This window comes from Bos grunniens, chromosome 5 (genome assembly GCF_055505025.1).
Source record: "Bos grunniens cultivar Pamir isolate PY7600 chromosome 5, Bosgru_T2T1.0, whole genome shotgun sequence".
NCBI lineage: Eukaryota > Metazoa > Chordata > Mammalia > Artiodactyla > Bovidae > Bos > Bos grunniens.
Window position 1 is genome coordinate 117,917,989 of NC_141169.1, and position 19,233 is coordinate 117,937,221.

At 47.2% G+C, this 19,233-nt stretch overlaps 1 protein-coding gene across 1 annotated transcript; it reads right to left on the reverse strand.

The window, feature by feature from the left end:
* Positions 1-7,876: 7,876 nt before the first annotated feature.
* On the reverse strand, positions 7,877-16,023 carry LOC147373266 (polycystin family receptor for egg jelly-like). The gene has a single exon (XM_086403296.1). It carries the CDS (start codon positions 15,837-15,839, stop codon positions 8,814-8,816), a length of 7,026 nt encoding a protein of 2,341 aa, XP_086259422.1. The 5' UTR covers positions 15,840-16,023; the 3' UTR covers positions 7,877-8,813.
* Positions 16,024-19,233: the final 3,210 nt, after the last annotated feature.

The following is a 19,233-nucleotide window of genomic DNA, read 5'->3' on the forward strand; positions in this document are numbered from 1 at the left end:
CCTAGAGAATTCCCATGGACAGAGGAGCCTGGTGGGGCTACAGTCGTTGGGGTCGCAAAGAGACACGACTGAATGCCTTTCATTTTCGCTTTCGCCTTGTGGCGGCGTCCCACACCCAAGATCTACTGTTTGGCAGGGGCTGGGCAGCCGTTGGCGCGCCTTGACTCGTTCACGCCGACTTGGCCTGCCGTCCTGGCTGCTCGGAGTCTCTCAGCTTCCTTCTCGAGCTCCACAGAGTCGGTGCTGCCAGTGTGCAGCCTCACAGACCGCCCAACCCCTGGGGTTTGTAGCCCCAGGCAGTTTCGCTCACCCTGTGCTTCTGAGAGAAATGCGCTGGTCTTAGTTCTCCTGTTACCTGTCCTCTCACTAGCACGGAAGCCCGGGTTCTAGGGTGAGCGCTGCACGCAGTGGTTACTGTGTCCCCTGAGACAGCAGATAAAATGGGTTCAAAATGGGTCGTGTCCCTTCCTGCTGTCCTTAAAAGCTGTGTGCGCCTGGGACTTGCCACTGTGCTCCTCCAAAGCCTTGAAGTGACCTGCCTGCAAAGCCCTTCGTCATCTGGGCAGATTCAAAAATAAAAACCAATGCTATATGGTCTTTGAATTGACCGAAAGAATGCTCCTGTCCTGACTCTCAGGAATTGGCAGTCACTTTTATTATACTACTAGAACATGACCTCGACGTGTGCTTACAGCAATGGCATTTTTGGGGTCAATTCAACGATTATATACTGTTGGTTTTTATTTCTGAGTGTGGCCATAGATGGACCATCTTGATGAAGCATTTCCAATTTGACCTAAATCCACTCCCAGATATGTGACAGCTTATCCCATGAATGCTGTCAAAGCCATTAGTTTGGACAAGTTCCTAGCTGCACGGAAAGAGTTAAGTGAAACAATATTCAAAGAGCAAGTCATGTGGTCTTAGGCAGAAAATAATGTTAATTTTGATTTGAGCTGTCCACAGTTATTGATTGCACTCATTTCACATGCTAGCAAGTAATGCTTAAAATCCTTCAAGTTGGTTTGAAGTACAACAGTGCATGAACAGAGAATTTCCAGATGTTCAAGCTGGATTTAGAAAAGGCAGAAGAACCAGAGATCAAATTGCCAACATCCGTTGGATCATAGAAAAAGCAAGGGAATTCCAGAGAAACATCTACATCTGCTTCATTAACTACATTAAAGCCTTTGACTGTGTGAACCACAACAAACTGTGGAAAATTCTTCAAGAGATGGGAATACCAGACTACCTTATCTGCCTCCTGAGAAACCTGTATGCCCATCAAGAAGCATCAGATGGGACAATGGACTGGTTCCAAATTAGGAAAAGAGTACGTCAAGGCTGTATATTGTCACCCTGCTTATTTAACTTACATGCAGAGTACATCATGCGAAATGCCAGGCTGGATGAAGCACAAGATTGCCGGGAGAAATATCAGTAACCTCAGATATGCAGATGACACCACCCTTGTGGCAGAAAGTGAAGAGGAACTAAAAGAGCCTCTTGAGGAAAGTGAAAGGAGAGTAAAAACCTGGCTTAAAACTCAACATTCAAGAAACGAAGAGCATGGCATCTGGTCCCATCACTTCATGGCAAATAGATGGGGAAACAATGGCAACAGTGACACACTCTATTTTCTTGGGCTCCAAAATCACTGCAGATGGTGACTACAGCCATGAAATTAAAAGATGCTTGCTCCTTGGAAGAAAAGCTATGACAAACTTAGTGTATTAAAAAGCAGAGACATCAGTTTGCTAACAAAGGTCCGTATAGTCAAAGCCATGGTTTTTCCATAATCATGTATGGATGTGATAGCTGGAGGCTGAGTACCAAAGAATTGATGTGTTCAAACTGTGGTGCTAGAGAAGACTATTGAGAGTCCCTTGGACAGCAAGGACATCAAACCATTCAATCCTAAAGGAAATCAACCCTGAATATTCATTGGAAGGACTGATGCTGAAGCTAAAGCACCAATACTTTGGTCACCTGATGTGAACAGCCAACTTATTGGTAGAAACCCTGATGCTGGGAAAGACTGAGGGCAGGAGGAGAAAAGGGCAACAGAGAATTAGATGATTGGGTGGCATCATTGACTCAATGGTCATGAGTTTGAGCAATCTCCAGAAGACAGTGAAGGACAGGGAGGCCTGGTGTGCTGCAGTCCATGGGGTTGCCAGATGTCAGACTGAACAACAACAGTTACTGATAAAAAGCTTACAAAAAATCCAAAAGGATTTAAAATATCTAATAAAGCTTTAGAAAACAATCGTTTCCCAAAAGAAACTGCATGTGAAATAGGCATTAAATCAAGAGAATGAAAAGACAAGCCATGTATGCACCCTGAGAAAACCATATTTCAAAAGGACACACATGCCCTAACATTCATTGAAGCACCATTTACAACAGCTAGGACACTGAAGCAACCTAGATGTCCATCAACAGAGGAATGGATAAAGAAGTTGTGGTACATATATACAATGGAATATTACCCAGGTATAAAAAGGAATGAATTTGACTCAGTTCTAGGGAGGTGGATGAACTTAGAGCCTGTTACACAGAGTGAAGTAAGTCAGAAAGAGAAAAACAAATATTGTATATTAATGTATATACACGGAATCTAGAAAAATGGTGCTGATGAACCTATTTGCAAGGCAGGAGTAGAGGCTCAGACACAGAGAACAGACTTGTGGACCCATTGAGGGAAGGAGGGGGCAGGAGGACCTGAGAGAGCACCACTGAAAGATATACGCTACCACATATAAAACAGCGAGCGGGAAGTTGCTATGTAGGACAGGGAGCTCAACCCAGTGCACTCTGACAACCTAGAGGGGTGGGATGGGGTGGAGGGTGGGAGGCAGGTTCAGTAGGGAGGGGACATATGTACACTTACAGCTGATGGACGTTGTGTGGCAGAAATCAATATGACATTGTAAAGCAGTTAGCCTCCAATTAAAAAATAAAAAAGGCAAGCCATAGAATGGGAGAAAGTATTTGCAAAAGACATGTATGATAAAGGACTGTTATCCAAAATATACAAAGAACTCCTATTAAAGCTCAACAACAATAGAAACAACCCAGTGAAGGATGGGCCAAAGACTTTAAATAGATGCCCCACCAAAGAAGATACACAATGGCAAGTAAGCATATGAAAAGATGTCCCACATCCTACATCACCAGGGAAATGCAAATTAAAACAATAATAACATACCACTGCACAGCCATTAGAATGGCCAACATCTGGAACGCTGACAACACCAAATGCTGCTGCGGATGTAGAGAGCAGGAGCGCTCATTCACGGCTGGCGGGGACGCAGAGTGGTGCTGCCACTTTGGAAGGCAGTTGTGCAGTTTCTTACAAAAATAAACATACTCTTACCGTCTCATCCATCGGTTGTGCTCCTTGGTATTCAACAGAGGAATTGAACTTATGTCCATATAAAAACCTGCACACAGATGTTTAGTACAGCTTTATTCATATTCATAATTGCCAAAACTTGGAAGCAACCAACATGTCCTTCAGTAGGTCAGTGGATAAATAAACTATGGACTGCTGCTGCTGCCACCGCCAAGTTGCTTCAGTCATGTCCGACTCTGTGTGACCCCATAGACGGCAGCCCACCAGGCTCCCCCGTCCCTGGGATTCTCCAGGCAAGAACACTGGAGTGGGTTGCCACTACCTTCTCCAATGCATAAAAGTGAAAAGTGAAAGGGAAGTCGCTCAGTCGTGCCCGACTCTTAGTGACCCCATGGATTGCAGCCCACCAGGCTCCCTGTCCATGGGATTTTCCAGGCAAGAGTACTGGAGTGGGATGCCATTGCCTTCTCCGAAACTATGGACAAAGGAGTATTCAGCATTAAAAAGAAATGAGCTATCAAGCCATAATAAGACATGGAGGACATGTAAGTGCATATAACTAAGTGAAAGAATCCAATATGTAAAGGCTACATAGTGTGTGGTTCCAGTTCTATTACATTCCTGGAAAAGGCAGAACATTGCAAATACTATTGATATTATATATTTTTAGTTAAGTGAAGACTGAGAAAGATTTGAAAATTGAAAAATAAGAAATTGACTGCAGATTAGAATCTAAAGCAAAGCACTGCTAGTAGCAACAAAAGGGGGTACTCTGGAGGATTCATTCTTTATGCACTTCATCTCACTTAAGTACAACCTTGCTCATCCCTTTCTCCATTTCTTCCAGTAAAATTAAGCTCCAAAGACGGGCAGTTTTGCTTTTAGTGCTGAATGAAATGCCAGAAGCAGGCCTTAGCTTTTCAAAGTAAACTCTTAAAAGTATAACATACATACAGAAAAATACATACTTCCTAAGTGTGCAGCAAGGTGAAATCTCACAAAGTAAATACAGCAGTGTATCCAGCACCCAGGTGAAGTCTTCTACAATGCAAGACACTAGAGGTTTCTTCTGGCTCAAAGGAAAGGTTGGCCCTCTGTAGGGTGGTGGAGGGAGGATGCATTTAGAGAACTGAATTTATGGCCAAGAGAAAAAATGCTTTTAACTGTTGTATAGTTTTTAAGTAAATATTTAAGAGTATGAAAAAGACATCTTTTGGGGGTGTTAGTTATAGAAGGTCTTGTAGGTCTTCATAGAACTGTTCAACTTCCGCTTCTTCAGCATTACTGGTCAGGGCATAGACTTGGATTACTGTGATATTGAATGGTTTGCCTTGGAAATGAATAGAGATCATTCTGTTATTTTTGAGATTTCATCCAAGTACTGCATTTCGGACTCTTTTGTTGACTATGATGGCTACTCCATTTCTTCTAAGGGATTCCTGCCCACAATAGTAGATATAATGGTCATCTCTGAGTTAAATACACCCATTCCAGTCCATCTTGGTTCACTGATTCCTAGAATGTCGATGTTCACTCTTGTCATCTCCTGTTTGACCACTTTCAATTTGCCTTGATTCATGGACCTAACATTTCAGGTTCCTATACAATGTTGCTCTTTACAGCATCGAACCTTTCTTCTATCACCAGTCCCACCCGCAACTGGGTGTTGTTTTCGCTTTGGCTCCATTCCTTCGTTCTTTCTGGAGTTATTTCTCCACTGATCTCCAGTAGCATATTGGGCACCTACCGACCTGGGGAGTTCAGCAGAGTATATCATGAGAAACGCTGGGCTGGAGGAAGCACAGGCTGGAATCAAGATTGCCGGGAGAAATATCAATAACCTCAGATATGCAGATGACACCACTGTTATGGCAGAAATTGAAGAACTAAAGAGCCTCTTGATGAAGGTGAAAGAGGAGAGTGAAAAAGTTGGCTTAAAGCTCAACATTCATAAAACTAAGATCATGGTGTCTGGTCCCATCACTTCATGGCAAATAGATGGGGAAACAGTGGCTGACTTTATTTTGGGGGGCTCCAAAATCACTGCAGGTGGTGATTGCAGCCATGAAATTAAAAGATGCTTACTCCTTGGAAGGAAAGTTATGACCAACCTAGACAGCATATTGAAAAGCAGAGACATTACTTTGCCAACAAAGGTCCATCTAGTCAAGGTTATGGTTTTTCCTGTGGTCATGTATGGATGTTAGAGTTGGACTATAAAGAAAGCTGAGTGCAGAATTGATGCTTTTAAACTGTGGTGTTGGAGAAGACTCTTGAGAGTCCCTTGGACTGCAAGGAGATCCAACCAGTCCATCCTAAAGGAGATCAGTCCTGGATGTTCATTGGAAGGACTGATGCTGAAGCTGAAACTCCAAAACTTTGGCCACCTGATGCAAAGAGCTGACTCATTTGAAAAGACCCGGATGCTGGGAAAGATTGAGGGCAGGAGAAGGGGACGACAGAGGATGAGATGGTTGGTTGGCATCGCTGACTCAATGGATATGGGTTTGGGTGAACTCCGGGAGTTGGTGATGGACAGAGAGGCCTGGCGTGCTGCGGTTCATGGGGCCACAAAGAGTCGGACATGACTGAGCGACTGAAGTGAACTGAAGAGTATAATATACACACAGAAGCAGGCCTTACAAATACAAGTCTTCTTAATTAACACAACAGTTTGAGGTAGGTGAAGGACATGTAGCTTCAGATGGTGCCACCTCTCTGCATACAAAGCTTGCTCCACTCCTCTGAGTGAAAAACAAACCCAAGAACATCTATCTTGTTTTCCTGGGCAATGCACACTCAGGAGGCATGAATAACTGCCTCCAACTTCTTCTGAAAAGCACCTGCCCTGTGCCTGGAAATGTGGTAAGAATAAAGGCATCTTAAAAGATTCCTTTAGAAATTGACGCCATGTTCCAGGAAAACGACCTTCTGGAGAAACCTGAATTTATAGTTTTCTCATTACTTTATTTCCCAGATGTTAACCTAAAACAATAAAACAGCCAGTTATTTTTACCAGAAAAATGGATTCATTCAGGAGCAGCAATGAATTGCAGTTTGGGACAAGTAAGTCTGGTAGAACAAAGAAAAGAGATCTTTAATAGAGAAGGGGTAGCTGGGAGGGGCTGTTATGATAGCTTTTCACTGGCTGAGCTGTGACAGCCTCTCATTGGCTACGCAGTTGCCAGGCAAGGAGAAAATCTTTCTTCCTCCTGCATCACTTCCTGCCAGTACCTCTCTTCCAGTTGGGATCTGTGTTGACTTGAGTGGGGTATGCATGAGACCCCGCATCTGGCCTCCCGACTCCATTTTAGTGAGGTTTCCCTTTAATAATTTCCATGCTGACAATGTTACAATTGGCATCTCTGAGATTTCTAAACTATAAGAATACGTGTCATTGCTTTCTGACACTGGAAGGCCCCTGGCACTCCCTTCGTTCCCAATACACATGGGAACACCCCTGCAAATCTGCTAGACTTCTCACTGTAGCCAGAAGTGGAGAGTCCTGTCTCCCCGGGGCATTCAGCTGCTGTCCCTGGTCCTGTCTCAGATGGCTTCCCATCCCCAGCCTTGTTCCTGGACTGCCCACTTGGGCGGTGCCTTTCTGACTCTGTCGCACCTCCAAATCATGAGATGCAGTGCTGACTTGGGGGCTTATTTCCAGGGAAGGGAGCCCAAATAGGGTGACCCTGGGCCTCCCACAACATCAGAAGGGGTGGAGACTTGAGCTGATGCCTAAATTTGGGAAGAATGTCTGGGCGCTCCCCACCCTCCCCCAAAGAGCACCTGAGACTGCCTTATCTGCCATGGGTCTTCCCAGCCTCTAAGGGGGGCCTGGCCCACAGTTCCTGGCCCACATCGCCAGGGCTTACACTCCACAATTCTGTGTTCCATGGGCGAGTGCGCCTGACCGGAACCCAATATAAAGAGTTAGCCCCAGTTTTCCACGCTCTCAACTAGTTCAGAAGTCCTGTGCTAATGGGAGGTGCTAACCATGAACGTGAACTTCACTCGGAACAGTGGATCAGAACCTGGGCACACCTGGGACTTCCCGCCAGGGTAGATAGAAAACCCAGAACTGAGCTTCTGACTCTTAACTGTTGGGTGGCCTTGGGCAAGTCACAAAGCTCCTTCGTTTACTCACCTGATGAAGACTGCCCCCACAACAGGGAGGAAGGGATGGAGGCCTATACCTGTGCATGTGCCCACACCTGCCAAGGTGTGAGGTGCCGTGGCCACGCAGTGCAGATCAGCACCTCCGGGTGCCAAGTGAACTGAAAGTGTTAGTCCTGTGCAACTCTGTGTGACCCCGTGGTCTGTAGCCTGCAGGCTCCTCTGTCCATGGAATTCTCCAGGCCAAAACTGGAGTGGGTAGCCATTCCGTTCTCCAGGGGTGATGAGTGGCAAACACCTGGGAAAAGCAGCCACCACCTGTGGGTCGTTCCCCTTTGCTGCACTGGATGTGGAGGGCAGGCGCCAGCTGTGTACCTACGCCTATCACAGAAATCACTGCAGGCCTCAGGAAACATCATACATTTAATTCACATCAAGCTTAAAGTGACATCTACGTAAAGGAACATGCTTTAGGCTGAAAATAAAGGAGCTGCTACATCATTTTCCTAACTCATGTGTTATAAACAATCCACCAGGCCAACAATAACCAAAAGCCCAAATCCTAGAAGTATATATGGTAACACACGGTACATGGCATATTTACGACCTTTCAGTGTGAACCCCTCAGCATAAACACATAACTTGTTGTTTCAGAAAAGGCATGTTTCATAGACAGAAACATGTTACTAAGTTGTACATCTGTAACTTGCAGTGGCCTTAAGAGCACACGGGAAACTTCAGATTGCTGCACCCTGGTCCACATCCCTCCATTTCCAGGCACAAGGGCCACTCCTGGGACCCCTCATGAGGCCCCTCCACCCTGCCCAGCTGGAGTGTGTGTGGTGGGGGTAAGGAGGCAGGGAGGCTCTGCAGCCCCATCAGCAAAGGGAAGGGCCAGCAGGGCCGAAGGACCTGGGCTCTGCCCCCAACCACTAGCCCTGGCCTCCCAGCCTCGGGGACAGGGGGACCGGGACAGCAGGAGCGTTCACCTGCTGCTTCTGACAAGCTGAGATGAGGTTGGGGGCCCTTTCAGCTCCCTCCCCCAAATCTAGGTCTCTAACCCTCTAAACTGCAGTCGGTGCCAAAGACAGCAGCTTCTAAGAAAAAGGAAAATGAACCCGGGACTCACAGATGGTCGCCCTCCTCTCTCCGCAGAGGCCATGCTGCCCTTGACCCGCATTTCAAGTTCCAAGCTTGGAGGCCTCCGCTGCAGACACATCCAGACGCGGGGTGCACTGTGAAGAATACGGGTGGGAAACACAACTGAGCCATGAAACGCCCCTCGACCCCAGAAACCGAGCCTTTGGAGGAACCTGTCTGTGGGCCTTGACACTGCCATGGATCACACGACGAGGTAAACCATTTTCTTCCCATTAATGTTTCTGGTCTTCAGCCCCAGGTAGCGGCGGCTGTTCTTCTCTGGCTGCCCGTACACCATGTTGATGAAGAACCTGGGATCATCTTCTGCCCTGGGCTTGAAGCACAGGCAGCAAAAAGCAGATCTTAGGCACCGACACAGATAAGTCATGGCTTCCACTTCTTCTGAGGGCTCCTCGTACACGGGCTGCTTCATTTCCTCGTAGGCTGACAAAATCACAGCACGAAATAAGTTGATCAATATGCAGATCATCACCAGCATGAAAGATGAGAGGAAGAGGACCCCGAGAACCCGGTTATTGAAAAATTCCGTGTTCTCAAAAGCTGAGACACAGTAGGAAAACATTGTCTGGGTGGCGTGAATCATGTCACTGTAGTTCCACTCGTGCTGCCCGAACACCAAGTACCCAAATGCCATGAAGACAAAGAAATACACGGACACCACCAATGCCATGTGGCAGATGCCAGGAAGGGCAGTCTGGATGGCCCTCTGAGCCAGACGCACATCGTAAAAGACCCTGGAATACCGGAGTGTCTTCAGGATCGTCAGAAATACCAGGAAACCCAAAATCACCCTCATGGTGTGATCCACTTGAGCCACTGCATGAAAGGGAATGAAATCCTCAGGGTTCGACCAGTAAGCCCGAACTACACCGATGGCCAAGAAGTGCTTCCTGAAAAAGAGTATGATCCACAAGGTAAAGATACATTTTAGAGCAAAGTTGAGCAAATTATATACACTTTTCACGTAGGCAGTCCTTTCATCCGTGATGACATTGACTTCGTCAGCAATATAGGCAAGAAAGAAAAGGTAGATGGCCACATACAAGTAGATTTCTTCTGGGTATTTTCTGTTCAAATGAGTGAGCAAGAAGGAGTGCGCATTCAGGCTAGTGTTCACAACACCTAACTGAGAGACCTCAAAGATGACCGAGATGCTGCAGAGGAGACTGATGTCTGGATTGAAGGTGGTCAATTCCACAATCACAGACCACGTCTTCTCATCCAGCCAATGGCTTTTCTGGAGTTCGCTGAGCCTCAGTGTGGAATTAAACTGCTGCTCTGCTGGGAAAAAATAGAAGGCGTATCCTCCTGAGCCATAGGTGTGCAGCAGCCCATAGGAAGAGTACGCCCACCTCTTCTCCGGAGGCCTATAAGTAAACCCTCTGGTCGTCTTGTCAATGTCCCGCTTACTAACTCTATTCCATGACCCAGAGTAGTTTTTTGTGTCTTCTGGGTCAATGCCATATTCGGGGTGACAGCGAATCTCTCCTTTGAGGCTGCCCTCCACAAATTTCTTGGCCGGCAGACACATTATCTCTCCAGGTTGCGCCCTCACCTGCCTCATGAGTGGCAAGCCAAGGATTTTAGAGGAGCTGTCAGGGAAAAACGTGGGATTCGGGTCATTGTGGAGCAGAGGCAACAGCACCCTGTTCAGCCACTGATAGATGTCTTCCAGCCTGGTCACGCCTGCCAGATCCACAGAGAACTGGTCCCGAATAAACTGATTATAGTAAAAGCTGTCAGTGGGGCGTAGGACGGCGACTAGGCTCAGCAAGAGAGCCAGAAAGATGAAGTGAGTGAGGATGTAAATAAGGAACAGGAAAGCTCTTCTCTTGATCCTCTTCTTTCTTTGGAATATTGTGATTTCATCTTGGGTGAGAGGCTGGTACATCCTTGAGTTTCGGAGCTCCATGACAAACTGGTGGCGTCTGTCCATTTCTTCTGGGTCCTTCCAGAGGTTTTGCAACTTGATCTCAGTGAAGTGATAGTTGCTGATCCATGAAAGGTTCTTTGAATACTTGGCTGTACTTGTTCTGTAGCCTGACATAAGTATGATTTTAGATGGCTGCACGAGAAAGACTGACAGAGTGAATGCACAAAACGATGCAAACAACCATGCTATTGATTTTTCGAGGCCGTAAGTCAGTCCATAAAATATGATGAAGTAGGAGGATAATGCACAGGTAAGAAAAACCAAGAGCCAGGCGACACTAATACAGCACCGCGGCAGGACAATCCTGGGCTTCTCTTTGAGGGCTCGTGAACCTGGCTGGGGAGGCAGATCCTCGGAAGAAATGCTTTGATTGTCTTCAACATTTGGGTTATTGGTGTTTTTATTCTTTTCCTGGGCTTTAGAGATTTTTCTTTGGGTGCTGGAGGCTTTTCTTGGGGTGTTGGTGACCTTTCTTGGGGTGCTGGAGACTTTTCTTTGTGTACTGGAGACATCTCTTTGGGGCCTGGAGACCTTGCTTTGGGTGCCTGATATCTTCCTTTGGGTACCAGAGACCTTGCTTTCTGCTTGCTTGGGCGGGGGCTGTCCTTTAGAGGTGACCTTGAGAGAAGACTTGGGTTTAGGATATCTATTAGACTTCTCAGGCTCCTGGGAGTGTGCTTTGTCAATTTCATAAGCATGCCACTTTCCCAGCCGTTCTTCCCAGTGTTCATTAGCAGCTGGCTTCAAAGGATGCTTCCGAGGAGTGATCTCATGTAGAGATATAAGAGGTCTCCTCTGGGAATAGATGAACAAATATGTGATCACTAGTTGCACAGGAAGGGTAATAAAGGCACTTTCCAGTCCGATCACCATCGACCTGATGTACCTCTGCTCTTGTGGCTCTGCTTCGATCTCCTTCTCTAGATTAAAGAACATAATATTACACAGAAGCGTGGACAGCAACATGGCTAAACAACAGGACAGCCTCTGGAGCCTATTGAATGGTGTAGAAATGACACCAGAAAAAACGGAGAACCACAAGTGGTTTCTCCCTAGTTTATAATTTATATCTATAAGGAAAAAGTCCATTTTCTTGAGATGCTTATCTGGGGGCATTACTTGGAAGGTTCGGTCCAAAGAGGATTCGATAGAAAACCATTCTCGGCACATGAAGAGCCAGATGTGTCTGCTGAACAGATTCTCCACTTTGATTCTACTTAAATACCATTCAGGGGACCTGCCCTCGTTGTTGTGCCACACACGGAGGGAATGGATGTCACCCAAGTCCTTTTTCGTCGCTAGGAGGAAAGTGCAGATGCTTCCTCGGTAGAGAGTCCTAAATTGTGGATGGCTTAAACAGTGCACATCGCTGCTACCTTCGGTTCCATGCAGTTGGATAAAGACATTGGCCCTGGTCCCAGAACCACAACGGCTTCCTGTAAAAACAGTGACTAGATAACACACATTATCATAAGGATCGTTATCAAGGAGAACTATCACATGTTCCCTAAGATACTGGTCCATTTCATCTCTGTGCAAGGCCCAGAACGCAAGGATCAAGTACAACAGCAAAATGAGAAGTACCGTGAAGAGGGTCACAGGGTTTTGGGTGATGTTCTTGACTGCCTCCAGTTGTAGATCCACAGAATTAGGGACCACGATCACCTTGGCTGTCAAATAGTGGGTATGCAGGCGAAGGTTGGCCTGTTTGATTATATCCAGCTGCCGTTTGGCCCGCCGTGGGTTCTTGCAGATACAGTGCACTCTTTGCCAAGTAGTCTTCTCTCCCACAACGCAGGTATCTTCTCTCCAATCGCTCTGGATCCCAAACATATTCAAGCACGTAATGCTGAAAACAGAAATTCTCACCAACTTGTTATTGGGTTTTAGGACGAAACGAGGTGCCTGTAGAACCACAGCGATGGTGCACTCAGAGGAATCAGTTCGCTGAGCTATGGCCTGCACCAGGGCCGCGGGGAGGCAGACCACTCGGGCCTCCTTCACTGCACACTCCGGGTCAAACAGGTCACTCTCGTTGGCAATCGGAGGGATTTTATGGGGCACCAGGTAGCTGGTCATAAAAGAGTTGGGTGTGATCTCACGGCCCGCGTACACAGACACCGTGAACAAGACGGACACGTCTGTCATGATGTGGATCAACACATCCCTGCCTGCGGTACTGTCCACAACAAAGCTAAACGCCCCTGTCGTCTTTGTCGCAGATTCATCCACTGCATAAGGCTCTGAGCTGGGTCCTACCGTGAGATTAAAAGTTCCAAAGCTCAGGTTTTTCCTGATGAGGTACACTTCCACTGCATCAGGTGGGATCTCAATCACGTCACCCGTGGCCTCCACTCCTGTCATTCGGAATCCAACCACCTGGGTCAAAATGTTTTCCCCATAATTTAGCCAAGGGAAAGGGTCATCCGCAAATTCACAAAACATCGTGGAAATCGGAGCGTTGGCAGGCAGACTAGGAACGCTGTTCACATTTAGGCTGGGATAAAAACAATTCTGACAGTGCTTCTGGGTGCTGAAGAACTTGGTAACATTCCACTTTTCGGTTTTCTTGACATACATTTTAAAGTTGGAGGTCCTCAAGGCAGTGGTCTCATTCTCTGGCACTTTCACAGACAATATCGTGTCTGCTAGAGATTCAACCACGTGGAAAGGCTCTTCAAAGACTTCATAATGAACCAGCAGTTTCAGGATGTTAGACAAGGTTGTTAAGATTCCAGTGCACACACTTTCTATTTGCTCAGAAGAAATGCTCTTATCTCTCTGATGACTATCTTGGAGGGCTTGGCTTGCTTGCCAAGTCCTCACTGTGGCCAGTTTTTGAGAGAATGCACTGATCTCAGAGGTTTTCTCTGTTAATTTAGTAATAGTCATGACCACCTGGCTAATATTCACCAAAGTGTTTATAGGAAGAATGAGTGTCTGATTGAAAAGGTGTTCTCGGAGTTTAATTTTGTCAGCTTGAAGACTTGCGTCAGTTTTCATGCTATTCAAGACAGAAGCTACTATGTATATTAAATAACTTGCATTTAGAAAATCCTGCTGTTGAAGCAAAGTAGACAGGGAGGAATTTGGTCCCATGGTGAAGTTGGATAACTCCTCCAGCACAGTTGGTGATGACTTTACGTCAGTGGGAGGCCGCACAGTGGCATACAAGTTCACCTGAGAAAAAGCTCCCAGAGAGGTATTATATGCCTGAGCAATTATTTTCAAGGCATAATGACTGTCCAACACACCAACAGGGAGAAAGGAAGGGGGCGATGTGGAATTCTTTCCCAAATACAGGATGGATCCAAAGTTATTCTCTTTCAAAGAACTGATCTCACCAAAACCATGTACATCAGGAACTATTATTTTATATGTAAGAACAATGTTCTTATGCTTGAAATGAGTACAAATGACAACAAACTGAGTAATGAAGGAAATTCCTTTTTCTGGAACAATTTTGCAGTCTGTGGTTATACGGACATGGTGAATAATGAAAGGATATCTTAAGACCAAGGTGACTCCACTCCAAGTTGCTGCATTTAGAGAAATCCAAAACTTATCTTCCCTGAAATTCCAGAAAGCAAAAGCTTTCATTGACACATAAGCACCATTCCGTCCTGTTGAAGCTTGCCCCGTCCAATCAAATGGCACCTCCTGACCTGAAGACGTCAGAATGGACCACCGATAGACATCTCGGCCTGCTGTACAACCTGTGCAATCCAGAGACAACGAGAATCTCTCTGATAAAACCAGAACCTGGTCACAATTTTCAATGCATGAAATGCTTGCTACTGGCTCTCCTTGAAGCACGTGCACCATTGCATCAGCAAAGGCTGACCTGCCGGTCTTCCGGATCACTAGTCTGAAAAAATATACACGGCCGCCTTGAAGTGTTTCTGGAGAAAGTGTGAGAATAGGACCAGAAGCCCATGTCCACTTGAGATCAACCTGCTCCGGGAGACAAACTTCCTTGCTTATCACTGTTATTTTTTTTCCATCATACCTTCTTGGGTTTGTGGTACAGTACCAGAGAAACTTAAGTCTCTCTTTCTCTAGAGGGTCTGTTTCCTCTGGATCAGAAGACATATTTCCATTGAGAGTCACCCCATCTGTGAAATTAATTGTGATGTTGGAAGGCCCTGAAATAACAGCATTCAGGGGACGTCTAAAAATGACGACATAGATGCGGTCTGAGTCGTTCTTCCCTGGAACCTGGGGATCCCGCGTTCTGACAACCACCGAGAAATTAAACAGATACACCCCCCAAGGTAAAGAATATGGGGGTATAGTCACCACGAAGAAACCTCTACTAAACTTGACCGGTGGCTTTTCCAGAGGTTTAGTCCAGTCAGGCACGGCCCCTACATAAGGAACGGAATAGATAGACCAACCCCGATAATAGTACTCCTGGATGGGACAGAAGAGGATGACTGTTGCATTGAAGGTGTCTTCCATGTCCCTGGTCAGTCGCACTGGTTTATCGTCGTTCCTATTTATTCGCACGCGGTCCAATTTACAGACCTTTTTATTGACTACCTGACAGGACACGGAGGACTCAGTGGGTTCTGAGCTGTTCAGGCTGACAGCTTCTAAGACGACCGGGGTGGGCCCGTCCGTGGGACATTCGGTTCGGGCCACGAATCCCGGGTAGGAGCGCCGGGCGCGCTGCAGAGCCCGATGGGGCAACACGCGGCTCTCGGCGGCCGCGGGCCCGAGCAGCCCGAGGCGGAAGGTCCACTCCAGAGGCCCGAGCGAGCGCGGCAGGCGGGACAGCCAGCGCAGGGAGAGCCGGCCGCCGGGCGCAGACAGCTGCAGGTCCACCGGCGCGGGCGCGGCGGCGGCGGCGGGGGCGCGGCGGGCGCGCAGCTGGACGTGCGCGCGGAGGCAGCGCGGCACGAGGCTCGGGGGCCGCCCGGCCGGCAGGCAGAGGCCGCGGCGGCCGCTCAGGAAGATGCCGCCGCCCGGGGCCACGCGGGCCCGGAGGCTGACGCGGGCGCGGCCGGCCCCAAGGCCGCCAAAGCCTGCGCCCCGCTCCCCGGGGTCCCGGGAGGCCCTGACCGAGCGGAGCGCGGCCTCCGGCCGCCGCGCCTGGACGAGGGCCCGGGTCTCGGACGCGGCACTTCGGGCCGCGGCGGGCGTCGGGATGGGGCGGTCTCGGGACGGCGAGCCAGGCGCCTGCGCGGGAGCCGGGGGCGGAGGCGGGCGGCCGGGCCCACAGCCCAGGCCCAGGCCCAGGCCCAGGAGCAGGAGAGCCGGCCCGGGCCCCATGGCAGCGCCCGGTGCGAGCTGCGTCGGAGGCGCAGGGCGGAGGGCCAACGGACACGGCGCGTCGGGCGCGGGGCGGCCGGGGCGCGGGCCGGGGTCACGGCGGGCGTGGGGTTCGGGGGCCTCGGTGGCCTGGGGTCAGCGTGGTCAGTGGGGTTCCTGCGGCCCAGGAAATCAGTCGTTTAATCTCCCCTCTGGCTCTGACCTGTCAATTCAAGTTACACTTTCACTTACAGATTCTTAGAGTTTCTGTAAAAATCCTCACAGTTATTGATTTGTAATTCAGTGTTGTTATGGTCACAGACTATTCTGTGCGATCCTTTACCTTTTTGAACGAGTTGAGACTTGTGTAAATCTACCGTGTGGTCTGTCTTGAATCCATCTGTGTGTTCCATGTCACTTGAAAAGAATGTGTATTCTACTGTCCTCTGTTTGGGAGTCAAGTCAAGAAGGGTGGTGCTGTTCCTTAGATCTATATCTTTTCTGCAGTTTTTTCTAGTTCTAGCAGTTGGTGAGAGAAGATGATAATCTCTCCTACTGTAACCGTGGAATTTTCTATTTCATTCTGTAATTCTGTTAACTTTTGCTTCCTATATTTGGAGGTCTATTTATTAGGTAGACACACAATTGTGGTTTTGTCTTTCTGTTGAATTGGCCCTATTGTCATTATGAAATGTGTTTGTCTTTTGTGACAACCTTTGATTTGAATTCTCTTTTGGCTGTTTAAAGAAATAGCCATATTATATGTCAATTGTATCACAGTATACATAGGTAAAGGCAATGGAATGAAGTATAAGATCGCAACACTGGCCTTGCCAAGCTTATTGTCTACGTGGCATTTGTTTTTTTTTTTTTCATTCATTTCATTTCAGTTCAGTTCAGTTCAGTTGCTCAGTCCTGTCTGACTCTTTGCGACCCCATGAACAGCAGCACACCAGGCCTCCCTGTCCATCAGCAACTGCTGGAGTCTACCCAAACCCATATCCATTGAGTCGGTGATGCCATCCAACCATCTCATCCTCTGTCATCCCCTTCTCCTCCTGCCCTCAATCTTTCCCAGCATCAGGGTCTTTTCAAATGAGTCAGCTCTTTGCCTCAGGTGGCCAAAGTATTGGAGTTTCAGCTTCAACATCAGTCCTTCCAATGTACACCCAGGACTTACCTCCTTTAGGATGGACTAGTTTGATCTCCTTGTAGTCCAAGGGACTCTCAAGAGTCTTCTCCAACACCATAGTTCAAAAGCACAGAGTCGTCAGCGCTCAGCTTTCTCTATAGTCCCACTCTCACATCCATACATGACTACTGGAAAAACCATAGCCTTGTCTAGACTGACCTTTGTTGGCAAAGTAATGTCTCTGCTTTTTAATATGCAGTGATTTTGCAGCCTCCAAAAATAAAGTTAGCCACTGTTTCTACTGTTTCCCTGTCTATTTGCCATGAAGTGTTGGGACCAGATGCCATGATCTTAGTTTTCTGAATGTTGAGCTTTAAGCCAACTTTTTCACTGTCCTCTTTCACCTTCATCAAGAGGCTCTTTAGTTCTTCTTCACTGTCTGCCATAAGGGTGGTGTCATCTGCATATCTGAGGTTATTGATATTCCTCCCGGCAATCTTGATTCTAGCTTGTGCTTCCTCCAGCCCAGCGTTTCTCATGATGTACTCTGCATATAAGTTAAATAAGCAGGGTGACAATATACAGCCTTGACGTACTCCTTTTCCTATTTGGAACCAGTCTGTTGTTCCGTGTCTAGTTCTAACTGTTGCTTCCTGACCTGCATATAGGTTTCTCAAGAGGCAGATCAGGTGGTCTAGTATTCCCATCTCTTTCAGAATTTCCTCAGTTTATTGTGATCCACACAGTAAAGGCTTTGGCGTAGTCAATAAAACAGAAATAGATGTTTTTCTGGAACTCTTGCTTTTTTGATGATCCAGGGGATGTTGGCAATTTGATCTCTCCTTCCTCTGCCTTTTCTAAACCAGCCTAAAACCTGCCTTTTCATTCATTTACTTTCAACTTATTTATGTCTTCCCATTTATAGTGGTCTTTTACAGGCAACATATCATAGAATTTTATGCTTTTATCACTCAGTCAATCCCTGGCTTTTAATTGAGTTATTTACACCATCAACTCTGAATGTTGTTTCGAAGGACTGATCCTGAAGCTCCAATATTTGGAACCTGATAAGAACAGCCAACTCATTGGAAGAAACCCTGATGCTGGGAAAGATTGAACGCAAAAGGAGAAGGGCAGGCAGAGGATGAGATGGTAAGATAGTTTCACCAACTCAATGAATATGAATTTGACCAAACTCTGGGAGATGGTGGATGACAGAGGAGCCTGGCAAGGTGCACTCCATGTCTTGGCAAATAATAAACTGGACTTAGCAACTGAAAAAACAACCAAAGACCATTTACGGTTAATGTAATAACTCTCAGCACTTCATATAATGACTGATACGTTTTGTTTAGATCTGTCATCTAATTATTTGTTTCTTATTATCTCTGAGTATCCCTTGTAATCTCTGATTTTTTGCTTTTCATTCCCCATTCATTTAACATTAGTCATTTCACACAGGGCTCTCTAGCACCTACTGTATACTAGGCGCTCTTCTAGGCTTCATCACTAAGCCTAGTTCCCATGGGGCTTCCATTATAACAGGAGTGAGTGACAATCAAAATGCACCCAGGCATGACACACTGTGTGGGATTTTGAGCGTGGTAAGTGATAAGATGGAAAATAAGGCAGTTAAAGAGAGAAAAATGAGAATGAGATGGGGAATCGAGGAAGACCTCTTCAAGGAGGTGCCCTCTGAGCCAACAGATCAGCGTGAAATGAGGGAGCATGGCTCACACAGAGCTAGGGAAGGGCATAGCTAGGGCAGGGAACTGTAAGTACAAATGCAGGGAGGCAGGAAAGAGAGGTTAGTAGTGGGGCCTGAGTAAGCAGAGAGGAGTGGAAGTGGTAGGAGATGTCATTGGAGAGACGGCCAATGACCAGAGCAAGCTGGGTCTCAGAGACCATGGTCGTGTATTTGAATTTCATCTCAAGTGGGTTGGGGAAGTGTTTGAAGGTTTTGAGCGGGGAAGGGCCTGATCTGATTTCCAGGTTGGAAGCATCCTCCTGCTGTGAGGGAGATAGATTGTAGGTGGACAGGATTGAAAGTACAGGGGCCTCTTAGGCGGGGTCCAGGGAAACCAAAGGCCCAGGCCTGCCTGCTGCAAGAGCACTCGGTATGCGAGTGAGCTGGTCCTGACTCAGTTTGGGGTTAGTGGCCGAGGAGGTGGTGAGCTGTGGGGAATTCAGAAAAGATGCATTGGCTGTCAGAAGACCGACTACATGATTTTCAGGGCCCCGTGCAAAATCAGAATGTAGGAACCCTGTTCAAAGATGGTGAAG